General features: G+C 36.1%; 1 protein-coding gene across 2 annotated transcripts in view; it reads left to right on the top strand.

The window, feature by feature from the left end:
• ADAMTSL1 (ADAMTS like 1) overlaps window positions 1-24,227 on the top strand; it is a 443,632-nt gene that overhangs the window by 106,486 nt on the left and 312,919 nt on the right. For both annotated transcript variants that reach the window (XM_071802344.1, XM_071802343.1), the window contains exon 2: window positions 3,768-3,887. In XM_071802344.1, coding sequence (XP_071658445.1) covers window positions 3,768-3,887 — 120 coding nt within the window. The remainder of the gene's footprint in view (window positions 1-3,767; window positions 3,888-24,227) is intronic.

Raw genomic sequence — 24,227 nt, 5'->3', positions numbered from 1 at the left:
TCTACCTTCAGTAAAGAACCTGAACTACTTTCAAGTATAATAAGGAATTGAAAGTGAGAAGAAAACAGAGAATATCAAAAGAATCTTGCTACTTTCTTATAGACTTTCTTCATGCTGTGGCTACATGAGAATTGTGTGTAAAATTATATGAATTTTCTCCTGCCTTCTCATGTGGTGTTAAATATTTTCTGTACAGTGACACCACTCCAGTAGGTGACTGTCCATTGGGCCAGTAATGGAGATGCTCATGTAAAAGCTATCTACATCCTCATGAGCTAAATTGTCATTCAGCTATCGGGTCTCTGGGAACTCAACCTTGTCACCTGTGGCAGATTGCAATAGTCCATGGTTTCCTTCATTTTTGTTACAGTGACCTAGAAATGAAACAAATCTTCTTGTCTGATCTCACAAAAATAAAAGAAAAAAAAAAGCTTTTGTTTTGTTTTGTTTTCTTCTTGTTGTTTGGGCAAGAGAATGATTTATTTGGACTCAAATCAAACAGAACTTGATTTATAGAAGGGAAGAGAGTTTTCGTGGGGAGAGCAATTGTCTTCACTGCCCTGCTTCCATCTGTGAGAACTCAATGGTGAAAGAGAGTGAAAAGTCTAAGATGAAGTACCTCTGCCTAAAAATCCGGTTTTGGTTTTAGAGTCTCAGTTCACATTAGACATGGATTCTTCTAGTCTTTAGTTTAAAACAAGAGCTGACTTCATCATAGCAAAGGCTTCAGATTATCAGCCCTATTACAAATGCATTGACACAGTTGATCTGCTTACCTGGGTCTGCCTATTACCATATGTCGCCTAGAAAATCTGTTTGGAAAATTTTGAACATTCTGAATGACCAGTGCATTCATGCGTAATACAGAAACACAGCATTTAGAGAGTGCTGTCCTTAATTAAATAGGTAGTCTCTCTTTTGCGTGTATTCCTCTGAAAAACAGTGTGCTCATACCCAAGACAATCCCAGAAGAAAACATATAGAGTAGATTTCAAATTGTGCATAGGTTTCTGTCTCGTTGTGGAGGAATGTTAATTCAGAATGATTAACAGTGCAAAATCAGGCTGTAGAATCTTTGCATGTTTACAGTTCTTACATGGACTTCTGTAAAGACAAACGGCTTTCAGAATTCAGATTTGGAGCCAGCCTATAATCACTTCTAAGTTTGGTACCTGATATTGGTCTTTTACCTCGCCTTATCCACCCTAATTACTTTTTGGAGAATAAAGAAAGAAAATCTGAATCAAAACTTCAGCACAAAACCATGGAAGATTAAAGGCAACAGTAATAAATTTCTTGGTTTAGAACTCCCTCTGAGATTGTGCTAAACATTTAACAGAGGCACCAATGGTATTAAACAAGTTCATTTGACAGCGAGCAGCTGCTGACATACACCTGTGAGTCTTCTAGGATGCCTTTCCTTTTTACATGTTTGTGTCTTGCAGGGCTGAAGGATGCAATAAAGCTCTTGTCACCTGCATAAAAGTGTGGCACTCTTTCACTTAGGTGATACAGTGGAATGTTCTTAGCTTTCATTGAGAGCAATTTGGAGTTGAAATACATGCGCAAGTTGCTATCCTGTTTAGAATGGAGTTTAAACCAAAAAGCATATTGTACAAACAGAAGAGAGATGAGAGATGTGGTGGCTGTGTTACAAGACAATAGTTTTCCTGAGATAATGAAATGGTGATATGTATGTAGCCAAGACTTCAAGGAAAGTTGAAAAATGGAAAACAGTATTTCTGGATATTAATCCAATTTACTGACACTCATCTTATATAGATTGATTTCAGCTTTCTCAGGAAGGACAAGGACTAAGTTTCTTTGGCAGATGTATAAATTACAGTGAATTCAGGAGGAACTACTGTGCAAAGCAGAAACCTAAACAATACAAATCAAGAAGAGAATACCCATTTTTAAATGACTGTGTGCTTTTCAGTTCTCTCATTTTTTCAAGATTTTATCACTCAGATTTGATGAGTAAAGAAAAAAAAAAATCATGTTATTCTTGCTGCTCTTGTTTTTTATTTCTCTTCTTCTTGCTTCATCTCAGTTTCTGTATGTTTTTTTTTTACTTTCTTGGTCTGCCTGTTCTTCCTGAATAGTGCCTCTGACATCTACTTTCCTCCCACATATTTATCAGCAGTTAAAGCATTCATATTGATATGCTAAATAGTTAAGTCTTAAAATTTAGCAGTATTTTATTGAGATTATTGATACTCCAAATACATTCTTTCTGAAGACTTCATTTTAACTATTGATAGCTTAGGAAGATAACACAGTACTTCAGCAGGTGTGGTTTCTTTTTGAAAACCAGTTAGAAATTGCGATAGAAGGAATCTGACTGCTCTTATAAGGAAAAGATTTTGCAGAATCAGGGTATTTTTGTATAGGTGAAAAATAAATGAAGTAGGAAGGTGAGTCATTGGTGAGGAAGTTACTTTTTTATCCTGTTTGTAATTTGACTTCTGAAATTAGTGGCACAAAATTTTAAGAAAACCTAATTAATAATAATTTTAGCATTATATCTGCTGACCATAAGTGCTTAAAATCACAAGTAGAGTGTGTTACTTAAAAGTTAACTAAAGCTACAATTTCTTGAAATAACTTTTATTGATGGACATGTTTTGCCACTCCTAGTATGAAACATTTTTATGAAATACAAGCTGTTTCAGGGACATTTTATTTGTTAGATAATTACTTCTCGATAATTTTTGTTACAGAAAGAATATGGGTCAGTAGCAGGGCTTCTTTTTCTTTTGCGTACATGCATGTTGTCCCTGCTCATCGCAGTGGGGGTTGGACTAGCTGACCTTTCAACCCAAACTATTCTATGATTCTGTGTTTTTTCTCTGATATCCCTGAGGAGTCCTCTTTGCCATAACTCAATAATATATCTCCCAACATTATCTACAAGACAAGAAGCTAAGTATAAATTTTAAATCTCCGCACATCTAATACTCTGTTGCTTCTATGGAAGGCAGTTTGGTCATGTGTTATTTTGTTGTTGTTTATGTTTGTTTGGTTTGGTTTGTTGTTGTTTTTTTGTTGTTGTTGTTTTGTTTTGTTTTTTAACTTGAAATTTACAGCAAAGGAGTTTGAAGCAACCAAAACAATTAGCCGTCCTCTATGTTACTACTAGAGACAAGAGGCTTACGTCAAAGAAGAACTCTGCTATGTTAACCAGCAGAAATCTTGGATTCAGGAACTCTTACTTCTTCCCATTACTCACTTCATATTAAGATATTCCCATCCCCCACTTCAATTTTATTAGATCATCTCCTACTACTCAATCCATTATAGCTGCACAAGCTCTGCAGCAGCTCTGATCTCACTTCCCAGCTGGCAGGGAGGACTGTCTCCTCCCAAACAGAAATACCAACTCACTCATAGGGAGTGGTAAGGCAAATCTGTACGTCATCCTCCCCCTGGACACCACACATCATATTCGTGGTACTCCTAGGCCTTTTTTTTCTCTAACCTTCTCAGTTAGGATAAGTAGAGCCAGGATAATTATGTCATCTGGCTAGCAAAGGGATTAATACAAGAAATTTGCATAATAAAAGCAACAGAGCATGGACTTCCTTCTTAGTAAAATAAATTTAGTAATTACAGAAGTTGTAAGTAATAACAACAGTCCATTTTGTAAATCCTGTGCTTATCTTAATGTACATTTTAATCTTCTGGTTTGATTTATCTGGATATTATGATTGTGTCTGTGACAGAATTAGAATACTACTTTTCCTAATGCTATGTTGTCCTTCTAGGTTTGTGGAGACCAAAATCAAGAAGCAGTTTTCCTACGTGAATTTACATTGATTCGGAGAGATAGTCTTCATGATGATTTCCTATCTGATTTGCTGCATAACCATAAAACAGAAGATCCGGTAGGAATCTTGCATTATTCTAAAATACTTGATCAAAATGTTTGCAGAAATACAGACTTTTTCATAGATCTTTCATCCTGCTTCATTAATTTGTGAGAAGTTACAAAATTAGGTTTGCTGCATAGAAATGTCCATGTACATAAAGACTTGTTCACAGGGTAGATGTCAGATGCACATGAGGTTTCATTATTTTAAGGGCATACTTTTTCAAAAGAAGCACAAATTGGTCTTTTGTTTTCTAATGAAAAATTTTCTCATTCAAAATTTTGACAGTCTCATTTGCTACCATTGTTTGACTTGCACACGCAAAGAGATTATTTTTTATTCAAAGTTAGATTCATAGTTTATGTAAAAAATAGATAACACTTTGAAAATAATAATTTTATAAAGTGCAACAAGGAATGTAACAAACAGGGAAAAGTGTTTTACGAAAAACAGATTTTCACTCTCTTCTATATATGCCTGGCAAGATATTTGTTTCAGGTCTGTAGGATTTCATGTCTTGTAGAAGATAGTTCTCTGATGTGTTTTGAAGAATAGCATGTGGAAGCAAAGAACTTGGATCCATGCTTTCATTTGAAATACAGCAAGCCAGATGATTTTAAACTGTGGTACAATTATAGGTATGATATTTTCAAGCACCAATATATTGTGATGTCCAGCACACTGTGGTTTAACACAAGTGGTGGTGCAGTAGCATCTGATATTACCATATATTAGTGATGTATTTTAGGGATTAAAGGTCAAAATAAAGACTCCGTAGGATAAGAAAAGAAAAGGAGAGTGATTCTAGAATAATTAAGTGTTGGGACAGATGTGCTTACTGCCTTTTTAATCATCTTTTTCTCATAGCCTCAGAGGGCAATGACTGAAGTTACCTTTCTTGATGTATGAGTGAATGTTAGCCACTTATCATTGGTGGGAGCATGCAGAGCTAGGACTTTGGAAGGGTGGCGTGGATGTCTTTTGATAAGTCTTGTTGCTCAGGCCAAAGAATCCAGTAAACAAAAGGAGTGAAGGCATTAAACAATCCACTGTGTTTGTGCTAATCCGTCTGCTCTCAGACAAGTTGTGCTTAGTGCTTTACAACTGCTAAATGAGATTTCAAATCAAGCAAAACCAACACTTTGTTCTACCGATGTGGGTAATTTTATGGCAGTTCAGGATGGTATCAAGCAACTACTTTACTGCCAGGACAATATCCTTTGTACAGAGAGTGACAGTCTTTTGCTACCCTATGGCTGAAATTGTTATTCATTAAAACCATTTATTCTCTGTAGTCCAGAGAAGCAAGCAGGATTTTGTTACTGATTTGTCAATACCAATGAACTGATTTGTTGTTTTCTGAGTTCTGATGGTCTTACACCTGTTTATAAGTGCATGGTGTTCACACGACTAACAAGTACTCTGTAAATTATTCATAATTTGACTTCAAGGTAGTGTTCTTTTTTATTATTATTTCAAAATGATGATGTGTGATTCCTGTGATCTTTCTGTGGAACTCTGTGTGTATGAAAACACAGCTACACTGAAAGAATATTGCACAGAAATCATGACTTTGCAATCTTAATTTAGATATGATTAAGGGAACTTTTGTTCCAACCTAATCTCTGTGTGATACTATCTTCAACTACAGAAGTATATATGGATTTCTCTGCATGAGTGAACAGGTAGTATGGGAGAGCTTGAAGTAACTTTTTTGTATTTTAGCTGAAATACTTTAATGGTATGTGTGATCTCATGATTTGTTTACTGTGTCCTATGCAGACTTTATTTCAAAGACAAGCATTAATTTCAACAAGAATATTTCTCTGGCTCTTATTCTAAATTTCTGTTTCTTAAATACTAGTGAAATTGTTTTCCTAAATTTCTGTGGCATGTATGGGGTATTCTTCCTGTTTTATGGATGTATTCTCAAAGGCTCACAGGCATTAATGTCAAAAGCATCTACTGTTCTTGAGTGGTCTGTTTGAGACACGAGGATTCATCTTTTTCAATTCACCTCACATGACATTACAATAAGTTCAGAGGGGAGCTAGTGACCTCAGACACAATTGTGAGTTCTCAGCATCTTTGTCTGTCAAGCTGAAGATAACAGGTAAGGCACCTACAAGAACAAAAAGTACATGGTTACAAATATCTTGGCTGGAGTGACAGAAAAAAACAGTTGCAGTAGCAGAGATATAGAGCATAGTTTTCCAGAAAGAAAGCACAAGCTATATTTCAGGAGCAAGCTTTCTCAGCTCACAGGATCAATCCTTTTTTCATGTAATTTCCACTGCAATTATGGCTTATCTAGTGATGAAATCTACTGCAAAGACACAGAGGAAACAGCCTCTTTTATCATACTTCCCGTATAAATCTCTTGGCTCTTTTCAGGAGTCCTGTGGCCAACACAGGGTATGTTTATCTGTTTGCAGCTTTTCAAAAGCAGTGCGCACACAGAGCTTCAGGGAAAGCTGTGCAGCTAGTGTCTTAATTATAAATCATAAAAGTCTTCAATCTTTATTTTTTTCCCCTGATTTGATGCTTTCTGGGAAAATGCAGGCTGATGGTCCTGATTTAGAAGTTACTGTCTGAAGAACATGTGTTCACTGTTCAGAAAAAGCATGCATGGCTATTTCTGTGGGTAGCCGAAAGCATCCAAAAAGGCTGATTCTCTTCTGATATTGAAAAGTAATATCCACATATCTCCATAATCATTTAGGAGAATAGATGCCTATACAGAGGTGCCAGATAAGTCCTTTGTGGTGTAAACAAGAGAATGGCCACAGTCAGTGAGCAGGTGTGTATAGCTTTCTGGGCCTGTGCCTTAAAGCTGTTAGCAATGATGCTGTAACACCTTACTAATCCCAGTGAAAGTTGGAGAGATCAAAAGAGCTTGTGCTTTTTGTAACCCATTACTACAACAAATACATTTAATGAGGAAATACACTAACTGCTTGTGAGGCAATTTTAAGAAATTATTTGCAAGTTTGTGTTAAAAACTATGTTAGTCCAAATAACTTAGCTTGTGATAGTCAATGTCCAGTGAAGAATACAGAATAGTATGTCACCTTTTTTGCTGTATCGTAGTGGATGCCCTCTTTCTACAATCTGTAGGCTTTATCGTGGTAATTGAAATGGGTCACAGAGGTGCTTTTCTTATCTTTCAATTATATTTCTATCCTATATCTACAGCCTCTTAATACTGTAGCCATTAGATCTTAGAGTTTCCAATTCAATATAAACAGTAAAACCCAAGTCTATTAGTGTACCTCTGCCATCATTAGCTCAAGAGAAGGGAATTACTAGAAGCCACAGGAAGATTTATTTTATTAGAGTTTTCTGTCTTGTGCAAAGCCAACCACTGATGTTATGCTAACAAAGGAAGGTATTTACGGTGTATTCCTTATGCATTTCAGATGAAGGAGATAATTTTCAAAATTGAAATATCATAAACATTTATTTATGTTGATTTTTGAGCCATACTCTTTCTTTTACTTTACACTCTGAATTATTTGATATGTAAGAGTAGAGGATTGTCAGCCCATTGACTGAGGAATTTACAAGCTTCTCAGCCAAAGATCACATATTTCTGAATGATTATAAGACTGTGCTGCAAAATCCAGCTTAGAGCTCCTTAGGGATGGGAAATCATGAGACTGCAGTAATTACAAGCCATACACTATGCAATTGCTGATATGACAGATAAAGAAAAAAGCTTTGATGATAGGAGGAGCTCTTCTCTGACTAGTCTTACCTTGTATTTGTTCTTTGTAGAGTACAGATCTCCCTGGTTCAAGTTAGGACAGTTCTGTGCATGTTGCTGCCAATCCAGTTGTTTGAAAATCAAGAGTCTGGGCAAAACCATGAGATTGACCTCAATATTTTGGGGTGTAAGGAAGAGCTGCCTGAATTACTGCTTGCAGCCAGAGACCATGAATTGTTCAAGAGTTGTCTGGAAAATAATGCTCTCAAAGATATCCAGATCAAACTGAGGCTTTGTCTGGGGTGCTAAGGAAAGCAGTGGGAAACAATTAGGGCACAGACCACCTGCAGCAGCTCCATGGCACAGCAGAACATGGCCTCTGAAGCTCACTGTCATGCCATAAGCACCTGGTTTCTTTAGAACAACAGGGTGCTCCTAGGCCATGGCTTAAACATACTTACTGTGGGAGAATTTCATACCTTTAGAGATAAGAGCAGCCTTTTCATTTTTCTCAGTGAAATGGAAACTTGACTGCATATAGTGGGATTCTCTTCTTCTATATAACCTGACTCAGCTGTTTCATTAGTTGAGAAAAATCATTCAGCCACTGGCTGACAAATTCTGTTCTGATTTCACTGACCCATGTCATCCTTTGTGTTACTTCTCTCACAGTAATTGTCAAGATTTTATTATATCACAGTAATTTTTAAAAAAACACTTTGTTAAACTTCTGTCTCACAATTCAGCCCACTTTCATGACTGCTGCTTATCCACTTGCTATTTTGAGCATGGACTGTTTTCACTGAAAATAATTTCCTGCCACAAATACTTTGAAATGTTTTTCAGTCTGTACTTTACAAAATTATTACTTGTTTACTCCAGAGTGAATTGCTTTAAATTGATAAAGGTTTTTATTTTAAAGGTTCACCTGCTTTAAAATAAGAGGAATTATTACATATGTCTAGAGATCTGTGCATCATTGAAAACAAAAATTAGAATGAACCACTGTCATTTCCCCCTTGCTTTAATTCTAAATGTCTACAAGCACTCAGATACTAAAAGGTTCTAATGCTTTCTTGCCCATTTTTCTGATTCTTTCTTGATGACAATATTTACATCTCCTTAAAAATAGAAGCATGACCATTGAATGTTTTGCATGCCTACCTGTTCCTATATTTTTCTTTTCTGTCAGAAAGGAAATCAAGGCACTCCTGGTCAGGAAGAAAAAAAAAAAAAGCAAACAAAAAAACATGCCAAAACATTCCAAAGCTTTAAATCCAGGTCCCACAGCTGCCAAAACTGTCCCATGACTGTATCTAGTGCTGGAGTTGACACAGGAGGAAAGGAGGCTGTTTTTAGAAGGACTGAGTTATTAGCCTTGCCCACATTAGGAAAAAATAAAGTTGAAATACAACTATGCCGCTGTTTGTGTAGTGATACAGAACAACGTTTGGTCTACCACAGTACTTAAACAGAGTTATGTTTATTCATATCTCTTCTAGATGCATCTTCTTTACAACTAAAAATTTCCCTAATTTCCATCAGATTAAGCAGCTTTTCTGCTTGTTTCAATGAAACACTGGAATTTTTTTTTTCATTATGCTGTTTTCACTCTACATGAGTTTAATTCAAATAACTAGTAGCTTATTTTGGGCTACTACAATATGAGGATGCTCTATGTGTGCAAGTCTTGCTTCTGTGCATCTCAATAAAGGTCTTTTGAAACTGTAAATTGAAACTGTGGTGTAAGTAGTTCATGAGGGAAATTAGGTAAGAGTTATTACACTCAAAATATGTGTAATTCTAGCTTTTCAAAGGAAACACTAAACATCACTGTTTTATAAGGCCTCACTTCATTAAAATGAAAAATTCCCGGTTTTTGTATCATTGGAAAAATGTATATAATAATTTAATGGAATTTATTAATAAAGGTACAATGGGTAAAGGGTAAGCATCAAGTAGACCAAAGAGTAGTATAAAATCTCTCTAGTAAGGTCATGAATTTCACCTTCAATTGTTCTATAGAGGACAAAGCATGAGTGAAAGCTATAATCTTTTAACAACTAGTGATGATAAACTGAGTAGCTCATTTAAACATTTTGGAGGAAAGTGTTAATTTTTGTTGGACTTAGATTACATCCTTGACTAAGAATACCTTTTTCTACTGCTAGGTATTTGCTCATTTTCTGTTTTGCAAATAGTAACTTATCACTCTAGTAAAATACGTGGTTGCACAGCCTTAACTGCTTGCAAGTTTACCAAGTGTACCTTCATATTTCTGTGTTAGGCTGATACATCTTTGAAGTCCTGTTAGGTTTTTTTCTTTCTTTGTATATGTATATATAATATATAAGCCATATATACCTAATTGAGATAAAGGTATACACATGTACCCCTTTATAATTTGCATATGCCTATTTAGATGTCATGTTTGAAGTAACATAGACATTTCAGCAAATGTTCGCTACTGAGTTCTCTGAAACAGACTAGAGGAAGAAATCCCAGCTTATTCCTTCAGTTTTGTCTTTCCTGCAATTATAGACACTTCTTGACTATGGCTGTGATGCTTTAGGACCACAGACTTTTCAAGAATGCATCTCTTGCTTCCCAGTTGTACAGAACTTTCATAGATGCACTGAATATAAACATAGAGACATTGGGATCAACACTGCCTCTCACAGTTAACCAGAGACTCTGCCTTCTGTCTCTACCTTTGGTCAATGCCTCTCAGCACCACTGCAAATTAAAGGGGATTTTTTTTTTCCATTATTTGTTCACATGGGCCAAGGATGCCTCCTGAGGATGAGGGCTAAAAAATCCAGCCTAGGGAGCTTTGACTATCTAAGGGAGAGGTAGCACATCATAGGGAGTAGAAGTGTGTTAGAAATGCTTAAACTTTTTCCTTTTTGGGTCACACTAAGCAATGCCAGGGCACTAGTCCTAGAAAAATCATACTACTGAAAAATCATTGGCATGATTCAGAGTCTAAATTTAGTTTCCTGACCTAAATATAAGTCTGTATGCCTGCATATTTCCTAGCTGGCATGTGTGCCATCTTACCATGGCCTGGTTTCTTGACTGACCTCTGATGTAGGACATTGACAAAGGGTTTTGGAAGCTGCCAGTTTCAGCATCAGTAAAAAGCACTGGTGAATAGCTGTATAGTTTACACCAATGATCAGAAGGTCAGAAGGCTTGATTCTACATCTCCACTGTCAGTGTCTTCAGTGTCTTTTCTTTTCTTTTCTTTTCTTTTCTTTTCTTTTCTTTTCTTTTCTTTTCTTTTCTTTTCTTTTCTTTTCTTTTCTTTTCTTTTCTTTTCTTTTCTTTTCTTTTCTTTTCTTTTCTTTTCTTTTCTTTTCTTTTCTTCTTTCCTCTCCTCTCCTCTCCTCTCCTCTCCTCTCCTCTCCTCTCCTCTCCTCTCCTCTCCTCTCCTCTCCTCTCCTCTCCTCTCCTCTCCTCTCCTCTCCTCTCCTCTCCTCTCCTCTCCTCTCCTCTCCTCTCCTCTCCTCTCCTCTCCTCTCCTCTCCTATATTAATGTCATCCTCATCTCGTGGCTGCAATAAAGCTTACAGTAATGGTATTTAAGAGCATAAACTTTTAGAAGCTACTTTATACAAGCATACCTATAGACAAAACTCCTGTGTTTCTATGCTCAGATGAAGAAAGCAGCGCGTACGTTTATAGACCTGGCTAAAGCTTGTAAAAGGTCAGAATTAATTAACTGCTTGCAGAACAGTTTAGCAACATTTCCTCTGCACCTAATATTTAGATTCAGAATGATAATTACTTTTAAAGCTATGAATGGAAGACCACAGAATCAGAATAAATCCTAAATTACACATCCTCAGTTGCAGTACTGTTAAGCACAATGTGGTTTCAATAATCAGCTGGCACATACTGAATTATTAAACCATGATGAATGTGTTTAATCTGTTGGCATTTTTAATTAACATTCCATAATTGTTTTATTAAATCCTTACTTGAAGATTACATTCAAGTCAAGCCTCAGTTTTATTCTTGTATGCTTTTCATGGCTTCTCTTCCTTACTTTTCAGATTAGTAGTGCAGGCCTGTATCCAAGTATGTTGGCTGTAGTCTGTTATGCCTTAGAACAAGATGTTTGTCAGTCTGATCATACCACTTTTTTGCCTATTTTTGGGAAAGTAAGGAGCAAAGTATTATTGGTAGAGTCTGAACTGTGGGTTTATCAGAAAAATTCCTCTACAAGTTATAGGACATATAACATCTAGCCTTTAAATGACAATCCACTGTAATACTTTTCTGTCTACAGTGTCCTATCTGAAGAGTATTAGTTATTTATCATGCTACAGAGAGATTACTATTTGAATGGGAAACTTATTTCTGTTCCATGTGAGTTTTTGCTCTGTGTCATTCTTATCTGATCACCTTCAGTTGCAACAATATTTGTTCTTCCCTCTTCATCAGGTGGAATAGTGTGGGCACTGGAACAACCTTTTTTGTGAATCTCAGTGTACTATTATAGGTATTTATTCTCATTCCTATTTATGTTGAAGATTGGAATTAATCTGCATGGACCAGAAGTTAGCGAGGTTTTGACAAGAAGGAAAGGTGGGGTGTCATCCCTCCAGGAATTAATTTTCCGACATAGTACTCACCCCTAAGAAAGTTCTTTTTGTGTAGAGATGATTCTTCCCTGTGCTGTAATGGATCTCAGAAAGAAATCTGTTGACCAATTCCTGTGAGCTGAATTCAGTTTTTGGATAGTACAACTTCTGGATTGAGACTTGGATCAAGATTTTTATTATTTATGGGGAGTAAATGGTAGGTTGAGTGTGGTGTAAGTACTCAGAGCCAGTTCCTCCAGTTGACACTGAAAATTCTAGATGCAGTCTTCTCCACAATGAGGATTTTTACTTCTTTCCCACCCTGTGTGGAAAAAAAAAAAAAAAAAAGAAAAAAAAAGTTGCATTTTTGTGTTGCAAGAAAGGTATGACATAACTTTTGTTCCTCCATACCTTGCTGACAGGTTCATCAGAGAGGAACTTTTTCTTTAAATCAGAATTGTGATAAAATAGGTTTTAGAATGATTTTTCAGCTTTTTACATTCATCTTGATGAAGCATTCTGTCTTCCGTAGATGCATCTAATACAATCAAATAGATTTGTTTTTAAATACATTGAGAAATGTGCCTAAGGACCTGTAAGATATATTGGGTACTTTGTACCTATTCAGAAACTACAGTGTTTGGTATATGGTGAAGCTGGATCCACAGAGCCTGAAATATTCACATGTAAATCTTTCTCTGGTTTTAGCATACAGAGAGGAAAATAAGGGAGTGATTTATTCTAGAAGCAGCTCTAGGAGATTTCTATTTCTCCATTCCCATGCCCCAACTCCCAGAAAAATCAGCCTATTCTACCTCTTTGTCTTAAGCTGGTGGATTTCTTGGAAGCTTGAGATATGAAATAATATGGTTCAGTAATAGTGAGTGAATTTTTTATTATTAATTCAAAACCACTTGATTCTCATGGCTTCCAAATCCAACAAGATTACTTAGTGGTCTGCTTTGACGGAAATTCTTGAAAAGGAGCATTGAAGGGAGAAAGAAAGAAATAGAGCAACAACTAAATCCTGTGTATTGTGCAGGTATTTGTTCTGTCCCCTTGTTTCTGAACTGATAGTCTGTTAGGCTTAGTGCATAGCATAGGTTTTTTGAACATCAGAAAACAGAACTGCATTTTGATTTAAATTGCTACTTTAACAAAGAATATTGATTTACAGTGTAGGACTATGTTCTCGCTGCTTTATGCAGGCATTTATTTATTTATTTATTTATTTATTTATTTATTTATTTTCCCCAATAAGCTGTTTTAACTGTGTTAACAAATGCGCTTTCTTGATGTTGTAGGTAACCAAATCTACATTTCAACATACTGCTGGGTATTCCCACTATTATATACAGATATAGCTCAATCATTTAATTTCCTTTAGTATCTTTGTGTGCCTAAATGTCCATGAGAAACTATTCAAAACAAGATTAACAAAATTATTTTGTACTGTATCCTTTGTATAAGCCTTGGCATACAGAATGGAAGAAAAATCACTTTAGCAAGCTCCACTGACTTTGCACAGTTTATAGCACAGAGAAAATTGTGTAGTTAAATCCTTATATACCATTTCATGAATGTAAAATTAACTTTAGGATATAAGGTTGCTGCAACAGTAATTGCAGTTTTGGACTGTGAATTTTAAATCATTATACCTAGGCTCAAACAAATCTTTATAAATCAAAATAGGAAACATTATAATCCACACATTTTTGCCAATGCAAAACAAGATTATTTATTTCTGTACCATAAAAGTCTGTGATTCTGGATTTGACAAACTCTTGCTGGTTGTGGAAGTGTTTTCCCTGCAAAAAATTGTTGAGATGCTTGAAGAACTGATAGTTGGTTGGCAAGAGATGATGAATATGCTGGATGAGGCAAAACTTCGTAGCCCAATTTGTTCAACTTTTGAAGCATTGGTTGTGCAATGTGTGGTCAGGCATTGTCATCGAGAAAAATTGGGCCCTTTCTTTTGACCAGTGCTGGCTGCAGCCATTGCAATTTTTGGTGCATCTTATCAATTTGCTGAGCTTACTTCTCAGATGTAATGGCTTAGCTGGGATTCAGAAAGGCTCTCATCATTTTTTATGAAACTTCTTGAACTACCACTGCACTGTACATTGGTAAACAGTTCTTGGGCCAAATGAGTTGTTGATGTTGCGAGTTGTCTCCATTGCTTTACAACCTGTTTTGAACTCGAATAAGAAAATCACTCAAATTAACTTTTTGTCTAACATCTTTTCATAGTCTAAAATAAATATCTAATAGACAGCAAGTAAAAAGTCAGTAGCAAAAACCCATAAAGCGAGAAAAGCACATTAAAATGATGTATAACATCATCACATTCCAATATCAAACAGCAAATTTCAGCAATGCAAAAACCACAATTCCTTTGTTCATAGTTGCTCCATTTGCATTCACTTGGTGTGTTGTAGATGTGGATTTTGATATATACAGCAATTGACTTCATGTTCAGTTCTCTTTGGTAGCATCTTCTGGGTCTTCATTTTCTATGTTTTTCTCAGTCTTCGTGATGGTATCTGAGCATTCAGAAATAATAAAAACAGACAGGAGGTTGGAAAGGTGTAGGGAATCAGCTATGTCGATTGTAGCAAGAAATAATAAACAAGTCATAAATTGATTGAATTGATGAACTGATGAATGAAAAGGCATTAATATTGACTGGAAAGAGTCAGTGAGTCTGATATTATAAAAAAACCCTTCAAATAGTTGAGCATGTGAAGATCTGGGAGAGACACTACCATCAAGGCAAATTCTGCTGCATAAGGAAAGTAGATGAGTACCTCAGGAAAGACACAGAGGGACAGGATGACTAACTCTACATTCTATAAACCAACCCAAAGCAAGCTTAATTACTGATTGTCCCTACCTGGGAACATGATGATCTGAGCTATGCTCCTTCTTATTCTTTTACAGGCTTTTATGACCAAGTGATGTTTTGGGTGAACAAATTCAACAAATTTGAGCAAATTTGATCAAAATTGAGTGTTCTAGGATAAGCTTTGTAGATGACATTGACCCAAAACTGAGAGAAGGCAGTTGGATATCATTGACATATATTGTATACCCCTTGATTTTGTTGTTTTTGCAGCTTGTATACTACTTTTCAGCAGTTATATTATAGTTGTAACTACAGGTCTCCAAAATGGGAACTTCCAGTTTTACAGATTCCTCTACACTGAAATGTCTGTTTTTCTTCTGCATCAAAAATTACATTCTGTTTGCTGTGCTGCCTGGGATCCCTGCCTAAGTGCATGTTTCCTCCTTCCACATTCAGACTACAGTCTTCTGTGGTCTTGTGACTTCTGCTCCCACCTGTATTACTTCACATTTATTCCTTGTTATTCATAGTCCATTTTTGTGTTGCCATTTGACTATTTCTTTTATCCTTTTCTGTACCACAGTCAGGTGAGGAACATGTATGTCAAATGTCCCATGTTATCATAGAGCTTGTTCCTAGATCTGATGGCTATTTTACCTTGTGATGAGGACCAAGATAGCATTATCAAGACTACATATCAGTCCAGCACGCAGATATTCTCTTTACAGTGGAAATGCTTGACTTAATGGAAGGAACAGAAATCAGAAAGCAGGAAAACAATCCTAAAGACTTATTTCAACCTCTAAAGTCATGTTGCAAATAAAAGATTATGTTGATCCAGTTCTGAGTAACTCTAGTTGTTTTTCCACATGCATCATATTTAAGATAAACAATGCAATAAAAACAATCTGATTCATGTTGTTCATATTGCTTATTACAATAATATGTTAAGTGGTTTTCTAAGAAGGGAGAGAACAGCACAATAGTAGTGATAGAAATACCAATTCAAGTGCATGATTTCTTTGACAACAACAATTATCAGTTGCCATCAGCAATGTTCAATAGGCTTTCTCACAAAATACAAAACACATCAGAAGATGAACAATAACATTTCTGTTATCCAAAAGACATTGCCTTTACAATTTTATCAATAGTATGTGCATTTTTCCTAAAGAGTAGTGTTACATATAAAACAATGAACAACACTTAACTTTCAAGATACAATGGAAAGGCAAGTTTGGGGTTGCAGAGCCATGCCTGAAAAAAGTTTTTGAGTAATCTTTAAATAAAGAAAAATGTATTTTTTCCAAAGTTGCAGAAGTATAAAAAGGCAAGTCCATTTAACATCAGGTATCTTTTAAAAGATTATATGACATTGGTTTTGTTTTAAACTGTAATTTTATTAGCTTCATTGGTGTTTTTTGATTCCTTTTGTATTAAAAACAAACAAACAAAAACCAACAACAACAAAAAAACCAAAAAAACAAAAAACAAAAAAAAAACCAAAAGACATGTGAATACAGTCAGTGCTAAGGAGTATGACTTCAGATACTGGATTTACTGTGTGCTGCTTGCTGTTGCATATTCAGGAAGGACTACAAGTGAAAATCTCACTGCGGGAGTCTTTTTTCCTTTCAGCCTCTCTTGAGAAACACAATGTCATAAATGACTATGTGAAATGATATATGGAGTGAATTGCCCTCTGAGCTGCAGAGGAGCTGAGTGCTTTAGAGACATATAACTGGATAATAATGGAGATTAATGAAGATAGATGCAGTAAAAAGACTGCTGTTAATAGAGTATTTTAAAAATGTGTCATCAAACTGAGAAGTGGATAGTCTTAAAGGTAAAACAAACAAAAAAAAAAGGAAAAAATTGTGAGCAATGCTGAGAAGCTACTGCCTTGAGGAATGATTTTTTTTTAAACACTAGTGATCAAGAAACTATGGATATTGGGCAGGGAGATGCTACATTAGATTATCTTATCACTCCCACTTCCACAGCACAAAATTAAATTCTTTAGTGCTTTATTCAGCATACTGTTAAATGTTTTACTTAGCCTAGTTTTAAAAGGCTTAAGCAATGGACATGAGAAATTCCTTATGTGGAACTTAAGCACAAATGATGAAATTCAAAAAGATGGTCAAAGCTATGCAGGATACCTGCATAAGAAGCAATGAATACTTTGTAAATGTGCCTAATGATTAGGCTGGTGATAAAGAAGTGTGAACATGCTAGTGCATGAAATCGTTACCCCTTAGTAATGAATTTAAAGACCAACAGAGAATGCTATTACATTTGCAATCTGCTGTTCAGAAGGCCGTCCAGACAAAGGAGTCTTGATGGAAATTGAGTTCCCAGTCTTGGGGAACACACGGATGTTTGTGTGATTGTGTCCTTGGCCCTTAGAAATAATCACTCCCTAAATGCACTTTTATGAAGAAACTGCAGAATGAGAATAAGTGCAAGAAAAAGGTGTCATGTAGTCTACATACCCAATATATGACCTTGTGTGGAAAGACTGTACCAAAACTGGTGGCGGTGCTTTTCTTTGAGCCCTATCGCATCCACTGTGAAAAAGGCTCAGAGGAATCTCTCCCATGGTAACTCCTCTGTAGTAGTGAACTTTACATTTTCAGAGCCAGAGAGGATAGCCACCTAGCTATCCTGTGGCCCTTCATTTAGGAATAGATTTTCTGGCAGAATTGCTTGAAGATAACAGGAATGGGTCTAACTGTCTTGAGATCTAGAGGTTTTCTTAACTTAACAGACCAAAGTAGCATATCCCAGAACTTTCCCATTCTGCATAATTTATAAATTTTTAATTCTTGAAAGACGCTATTTGTATGTGCACAGAAATGATTTGTTTAACTCTAGTAAAAGAAGATAGAGTCATAAAAGTGTTATAACCTTGTTTTGGTTGGAATGGGACCATGACATTATCTACAGTAGAGGTATTCTACCTATTTATATATTCAGATTTAGTCTTTTTCACCTTTACAATAAAGATAACCAGACACCTTTTCTTTTTTTTCTCTCCTTATTTGTTTTTGCAGACTTTTTCTTTTAATGACTACACTTAGACGGGTAGAGCCTAGCTACCAGGTTTCATCCCAGATAATTCACTGTTGTTTCGCCTAGAGTTTTGGACACTCTTTTTCTCCTACCATCTCAGTTTTTTTCTCAAGAAATACCTTTTTCATTTTCTTTGGATCGTGGCATTGGAAAATACCTTTTTCAACCCCTGGATGACATCTAGAAATATTGCATTCCCTATAAGCATCTTAATCACTATTCTTCAACTCATAATTAGTTCTCCATGGTTGTTTTGACTATTATTTTTCCATCTGTTCTTCCAAATGAGTCCATTTGATCTACCTTGATGTAATCAGCTGGAATCTACACAGTAAACAGAGTTCGCTTGAATATTATACTTGTTCTCTAAAGACAGAGTACAACTAATTTCTTATTAGCAAAATTACATTGGATTGTGGCATCTGTTTGTGTCATTGTCTGTAGAGGTAAATTTTGACTACTTAAGTATTGTACTTAAGAATAAAAATGCCCAGGTGAAATATTAAGTTTACTTATAAGTGGGTAAAGAAGATATTATGAACCGTTCAAGGATTTCTGCTTCACAGCATTTGCAAGAGATCTGATTTTAAATGGATATCATAAACCAATTACATGGACTGTTATTGCAAGGTGTCTCTTACAGTGGAATTTAACAACAGTATAGGGGAATAAAATCGTTAATCTGGCTGAAATGAAATAAAAGCTTTTGAATGTTTTCATTATAAATATTTATTAATAAATAAATAAATAAACTAATGCACCAAAACAATGAGTGGCTGCTGGAAAAAAGATATGATGAGCTTTACATGAAATTATCAGTTGAATTCCATGTTGAATTTCTTATCTGAGATGTGTGATAAACACTTTTTTTTGTGAGGTAAATACTTTTTGCAACATCTGGTTACCTACATGCTTTACTGCCAAGCACTTCATACATATTGAAGATTAACGTGGGTCTATTCATTTTTTTGTGTGTGTGATACTGGACTTTCTTATATGGTCTAGTGGTCTGTGATCCATACAAATGAAATCAAATTATTTGTGGTTAATTGTTCAGTTGCGAAGAGTTAATCTGTCCTTTATATCTAGAAGGAGTGCATAGAATTTATTCTTGGTAAATTATTAATCCTCTTATAAAAATAATCACTCTTTGTAGGATCAAAAAAAAAAAAAAGAAGTAGCTTAGCATGACTTGGTTTTAGGAAGTGTCAGAAAGCCTTGGTGCAGTCAAGCCATGACCCTTCTTTGCGTTCAACCCTCAGGTATTAATACCACCAAATTCAAGGAAGGAAATGGAAATTGATCCTAGTATCTAAATTATTTTCCTTTGACTTCTGAATTGGATACCTGGGCTGAAGTCAGCTCTAGGATATTTTAGATCAAGAAGCTTCATGCTTCTTTGAGGACATGCTATGTGGAACAAAACTAACTTTTTCAAATTTTGTTCCCTAACCTGACATAAGTTAATGCTGCTTATATATACTAGTACAGATATTAATGGTGAAATATTGGTTAAATGCATTCTTCTGGTTACTCCAAGAAAAAACTATCTGTCCTCTGCATATCAAGTGATTTCGAGACAAACAACAATTTTTAATGACATTTCCCCAAAAAGCTCATGTCATGTAACAGTGGGTGATTAGCCTTGTCATGGATTTACGAGTTGAGGGAACATTAAATACAAGCATTGTCGTTTGCCACACATCTTGTTTGTAACTGTCACGGTTTAAGACAAGGCAGCAAAAAAACATGGCAGACGTTCCCTGTTACCCTCTTACCTCTGGCCACCCCTTCCCTTTAGATCTGAAAGATGATAGGGAAGATAAAAGAGAAGGAAGAGAGACTTGAACTTCAAGTTGGAAGGTTTTAAAGAGTTTTACTAATGCTACTAATAAATAGACAATATATACAAAATATATAAAACCAACCTTGAGTGCTCAATGTGGAGCTGGCATCACTCCAGCAGCGGCAGAGCTGGGTGTGTGGAGCTGGTGTCTCCAGCAGCTGTAGGCCAGGCACCTGGAAGTCATGGGTGGGACTTCATAGCAATCTGGAAACTGGTTGCAGTGATGCAGGGCCTGAGGCCTGTAGATCACAGGCAGAGACAGGGTCCTCTCTAGATGCTGGCCATGGTCGAAGAGCTTGACCCTTGTGATCATCGTCTTATAAGGTGTATGACAATTATGGGATGGAATACTTAATTGGTCAATTTAAGTCACCTGTTCCATCCACCCCTCCTCAAACACGCCCCTCTCACAGCGGAATGTGGGAAAACTTATCAGTCTTTCTTGACTAGCACAGTAATAAATCTAAACATGAGCTTCTTCAGCATTCTGTTGGTCTTCTAATCAGCACCGAGTACAGCATCTGAGGAAAAACGTGCAGGCTAGAACTCAGAAAAGTACGGTCACCTAGAAGAACTTAACTAAAAGAAAAATATCACTAAAAGAGAACCAGTCTTGTTTTTAACAAAACCAGGACAGTAACTAGTATAGCTGCTGGTTATTAATGAAAATTTTTTTCAAGCTAGTTTGGTTTTCCTCTGTATGTGAATTTTTTCTCGTGGATTTCAAACCATGTTCAAATTCTTGGCTTCTAGGAAGGTTATACCTAGTTTCATGAGCTAAGTGTGCCTCTGCAGTGAGCCCTCTGTATCAAGATTCTCCAAGACTGAGAACTACTTGAGTTTCTGAATGGCATTTTTTCTTCTCACTTTCAACCACAGATAACTAATTCTATGTTTATTCATAACGTTCCCTCAGTTTGGCTTATTCAATAGTCACGTTAGTAGCAGGATTAGTAAAAAGTCTTTAACTGACTTCCAGGCCCCTAACTCTTTGGTCATGAGATTCGGCAGTAGTCTTCCATGTAGTACAACAATCCTTGTGTGCAAGCCACATTACGTGGCTGAAAAATGCACCTTTCTCTGCTCTTCCTTTCTACCTCATATATCATAGCGAGACAGCATTATTTTATTTTATTTTATTTTATTTTATTTTATTTTATTTTATTTTATTTTATTTTATTTTATTTTATTTTATTTTATTTTATTTTATTTTATTTCATTATGTAGCTAGACCTTTCTTCCAGGTCATTGTACACTGCTCAGTACACTAAACAGCCAAACCTGAATGAAGTCTGAGAGGAAGTGGAAAAAGTGAAAAAGCATTAACATGATACTGGTTTCACAGCCCTGCCAATGAGATTTTTTTTTTAAAGCCTTAATCTTTAAGGCTTTCCTTTTCAACTGCTCATGAAATATAGCTGTCACCTTGCAAGATAATCTAGTGTTTTGTGGAGTTTTTTTTGCCAAAGCCACAGGTGTAAGAACACTGCATCACAGGGTAGTGATGCTCCCTCTCCATGTCATAAGGTCCCTGGCTTCTGAAGTTTCACTGGCAGGTCGAGTGATGTGCCAGCAGCAAAAAATCTGTGATAATTATAAGGCCCGCTACTGTCCTTTCTGTTTCAGGCCTTGCAGGAGCTTTTGCTCTGTTTATAATTAAAAAAAAAAGTGGTATTTACTTCAGGTTTTTCAATTTACTTCAGGTTTTTCATCATGAATGGCTTGAACATAGATATTATGTGAAACAATTCCCAGACACTTAAACAGAGTCCACATGATTTTGCATTTACTTGAAGTACTTGTCAAATACATTTCTACAAATATGTCATACTTGCTAATGCTTACCCCAAATTACGTAATGTTTACCTGAGGCTGGACTTTTGATTTGCGACCTTTTTCTTCAGAAAACATAGAATATTTGAGATTTATATCCAGCTGCAGATGGCATTTGAATCTCTGCAGAAAAAGGAAGAGTTCTTATATTGTTTGTGTCTGCAGGGAGAATGTGCAAAGGGAATGGGTATCACAGTATCACAGTATCACAGTATGTTTGGGATTGTAAGGGACCTCAAAAGATCATCTAGTCCAATCCCCCTGCTGGAGCAGGAACGCCTAGGAGAGGTCGCACAGGAATGTGTCCAGGCGAGCTTTGAATGTCTCCAGGGAAGGAGACTCCACAACCTCCCTGGGCAGCCTGTTCCAGTGCTCTGTCACCCTCACTGAGAAGAAGTTCTTTCTCAAATTTAAGTGGAACCTCTTGTGTTCCAGCTTGATCCCATTGCCCCTTGTCCTATCATTGTTTGCCACTGAGAAGAGCCTGACTCCGTCCTCATGGCACTCACCCTTTATATATTTATAAACATTAATAAGGTCACCCCTCAGTCTCCTCTTCTCCAAACTAAAGAGCCCCAGCTCCCTCAGCCTTTCTTCATAAGGGAGATGCTCCACTCCCTTAATCATCTTTGTTGCCCTACGCTGGACCCTCTCCAGCAGTTCCCTGTCCTTCTTGAACTGAGGGGCAACTGAGGGGTAGTTTGCCTCTTCCAAATTCCTAACCAAGACTTGGAAGAGCAATCAACAAAATGGCCAACAACTTGTGGAAATTAGAAGGGCTTGCATGTTTGTAAAACTGAAGAGACTCGTCAGAAATTGTATTAAGTTTTTGGTTACAGACACACCTGTAAATACATAACATAACCCTAAGCACTTGAGCTGAGCCTGAAACTGCTCTGTGCTAGCAACTGTTTACATGCACAGAAATAAAAGACAGTCTTTGCCTCAGGAATCTGACAACGCAATGTAAATCAGGAAGAGGAATACTGATGTAGTGAGTTGAAGGACACCTCCAGGTCAGACAGAGCTGAGAACAGAACCTCAGTTTTTCAATGCTCATCTGAGCCCGAAAGAAGCTTGAAGCCTAGCGTGACATAAATAAGTTCCTATAAATAATATATAAATGTAAATATAACTACAAATGCTTCAAGTTTTGCTCTATCTTGCATTTTTCATTGTTCACAGTGCTAGCATCCATCCACTGCTGTCAGTAGAGGTTGTTTCAGGCTTGTGAAAAGGAAACAAATACACTTGTTAATTGCAGTGGTCATGAACTCCTTTAAATGTTCTCCCCATTACTTACCAGATGATTGCACTATCATCTCTAAAGGTATGCAGACTTCTGGATTACTAGGATTAGTTTCCTGAGAGGCTTCTTTATGGTGTATCCTCTGGCTTGTCTTCTACCAAACATCTTAAGGAAGTCCTGTGTCTCCAAACAGACCCCCAAGTTCAAATAGAATATTTCAAGATAATTTGAGACGGAGAAAGTGGTATTATTCTCACCAACAGAAATAAATACTGGTGGGTGTTTGGTTTGATTTGGAGTTGTTTGTTTTGTTTTGTTTTTCCCCTTCATGGTACTTTTTAACATTATATTGAAAACCATACTTCTGTTAACAACAACATTTAAAATTTTTTGTCCCAGCACAAAACCCCATGAATTTTCTAAGCATAGGCAGATATTTGTTTAATTTGACATTGAATTTAACTACTTGCAAATTTCAGTATATTGGATGAGTCTGATTTTAGTTTGTGATTTCTATGCCTTTTTTCTATAAATGAATACAGATTATAATATGAAAATAAATCTTGGTTTCATCAATCCAGCTCAGAATTTCCTTTAGATTGAACTGAATTTGAACAACGTGATGAAAGCAAAAGAAAATAATCTTCCTCCTCAAGTCTCTTCTGAATTTTATGCATGAGAAAAATAATTTTTTAATGTTTCTCTGATATGTCCTTGTCTCACTCTACTTTTATTCTATCTTGGACTTCAACAAAACACAGCTGAAGTTTAACTGTAAAGCAAAGGATGTTGGCTTAAAAGCATAATTAACTAGAAGGATTTAAAACAAAGATGCATTATGCTGGTAGTTAACAAAAACTAATAAAGGTTACGAAGTGCTTATAAGAAAGAACATACTATGTCTCCAAAAGTTAGTGAGAAGAGTTCTAATCAGACTGTAAATACTGCAAATCTATTTGGTAAATCATAGAGGCTCTGGTAATGTCCTCTAGTGCTAAAATCTCTACATATATCTTGCTCTGAAAACCTTATCCGTATTAATCCCATCATATAACAATCCTGTGAATTATATTATGAGTCATCCTAACTTCTTAATCAGAACATACTTTGAGTTTTTACTAGCTGTAGGGCAACGGGTATTTCTGCGAGCTGTTTAGTATGCTTTACCTGCAGGGAGTAAAAGTTGAATTTAAAAATCATGAAACATGCAAA

The sequence above is a fragment of the Patagioenas fasciata genome, chromosome Z, assembly GCF_037038585.1.
Source record: "Patagioenas fasciata isolate bPatFas1 chromosome Z, bPatFas1.hap1, whole genome shotgun sequence".
Classification (NCBI taxonomy): domain Eukaryota; kingdom Metazoa; phylum Chordata; class Aves; order Columbiformes; family Columbidae; genus Patagioenas; species Patagioenas fasciata.
Note: the sequence above shows the minus strand (reverse complement) of the source record. Positions and strands in the feature narration are given on the sequence as shown.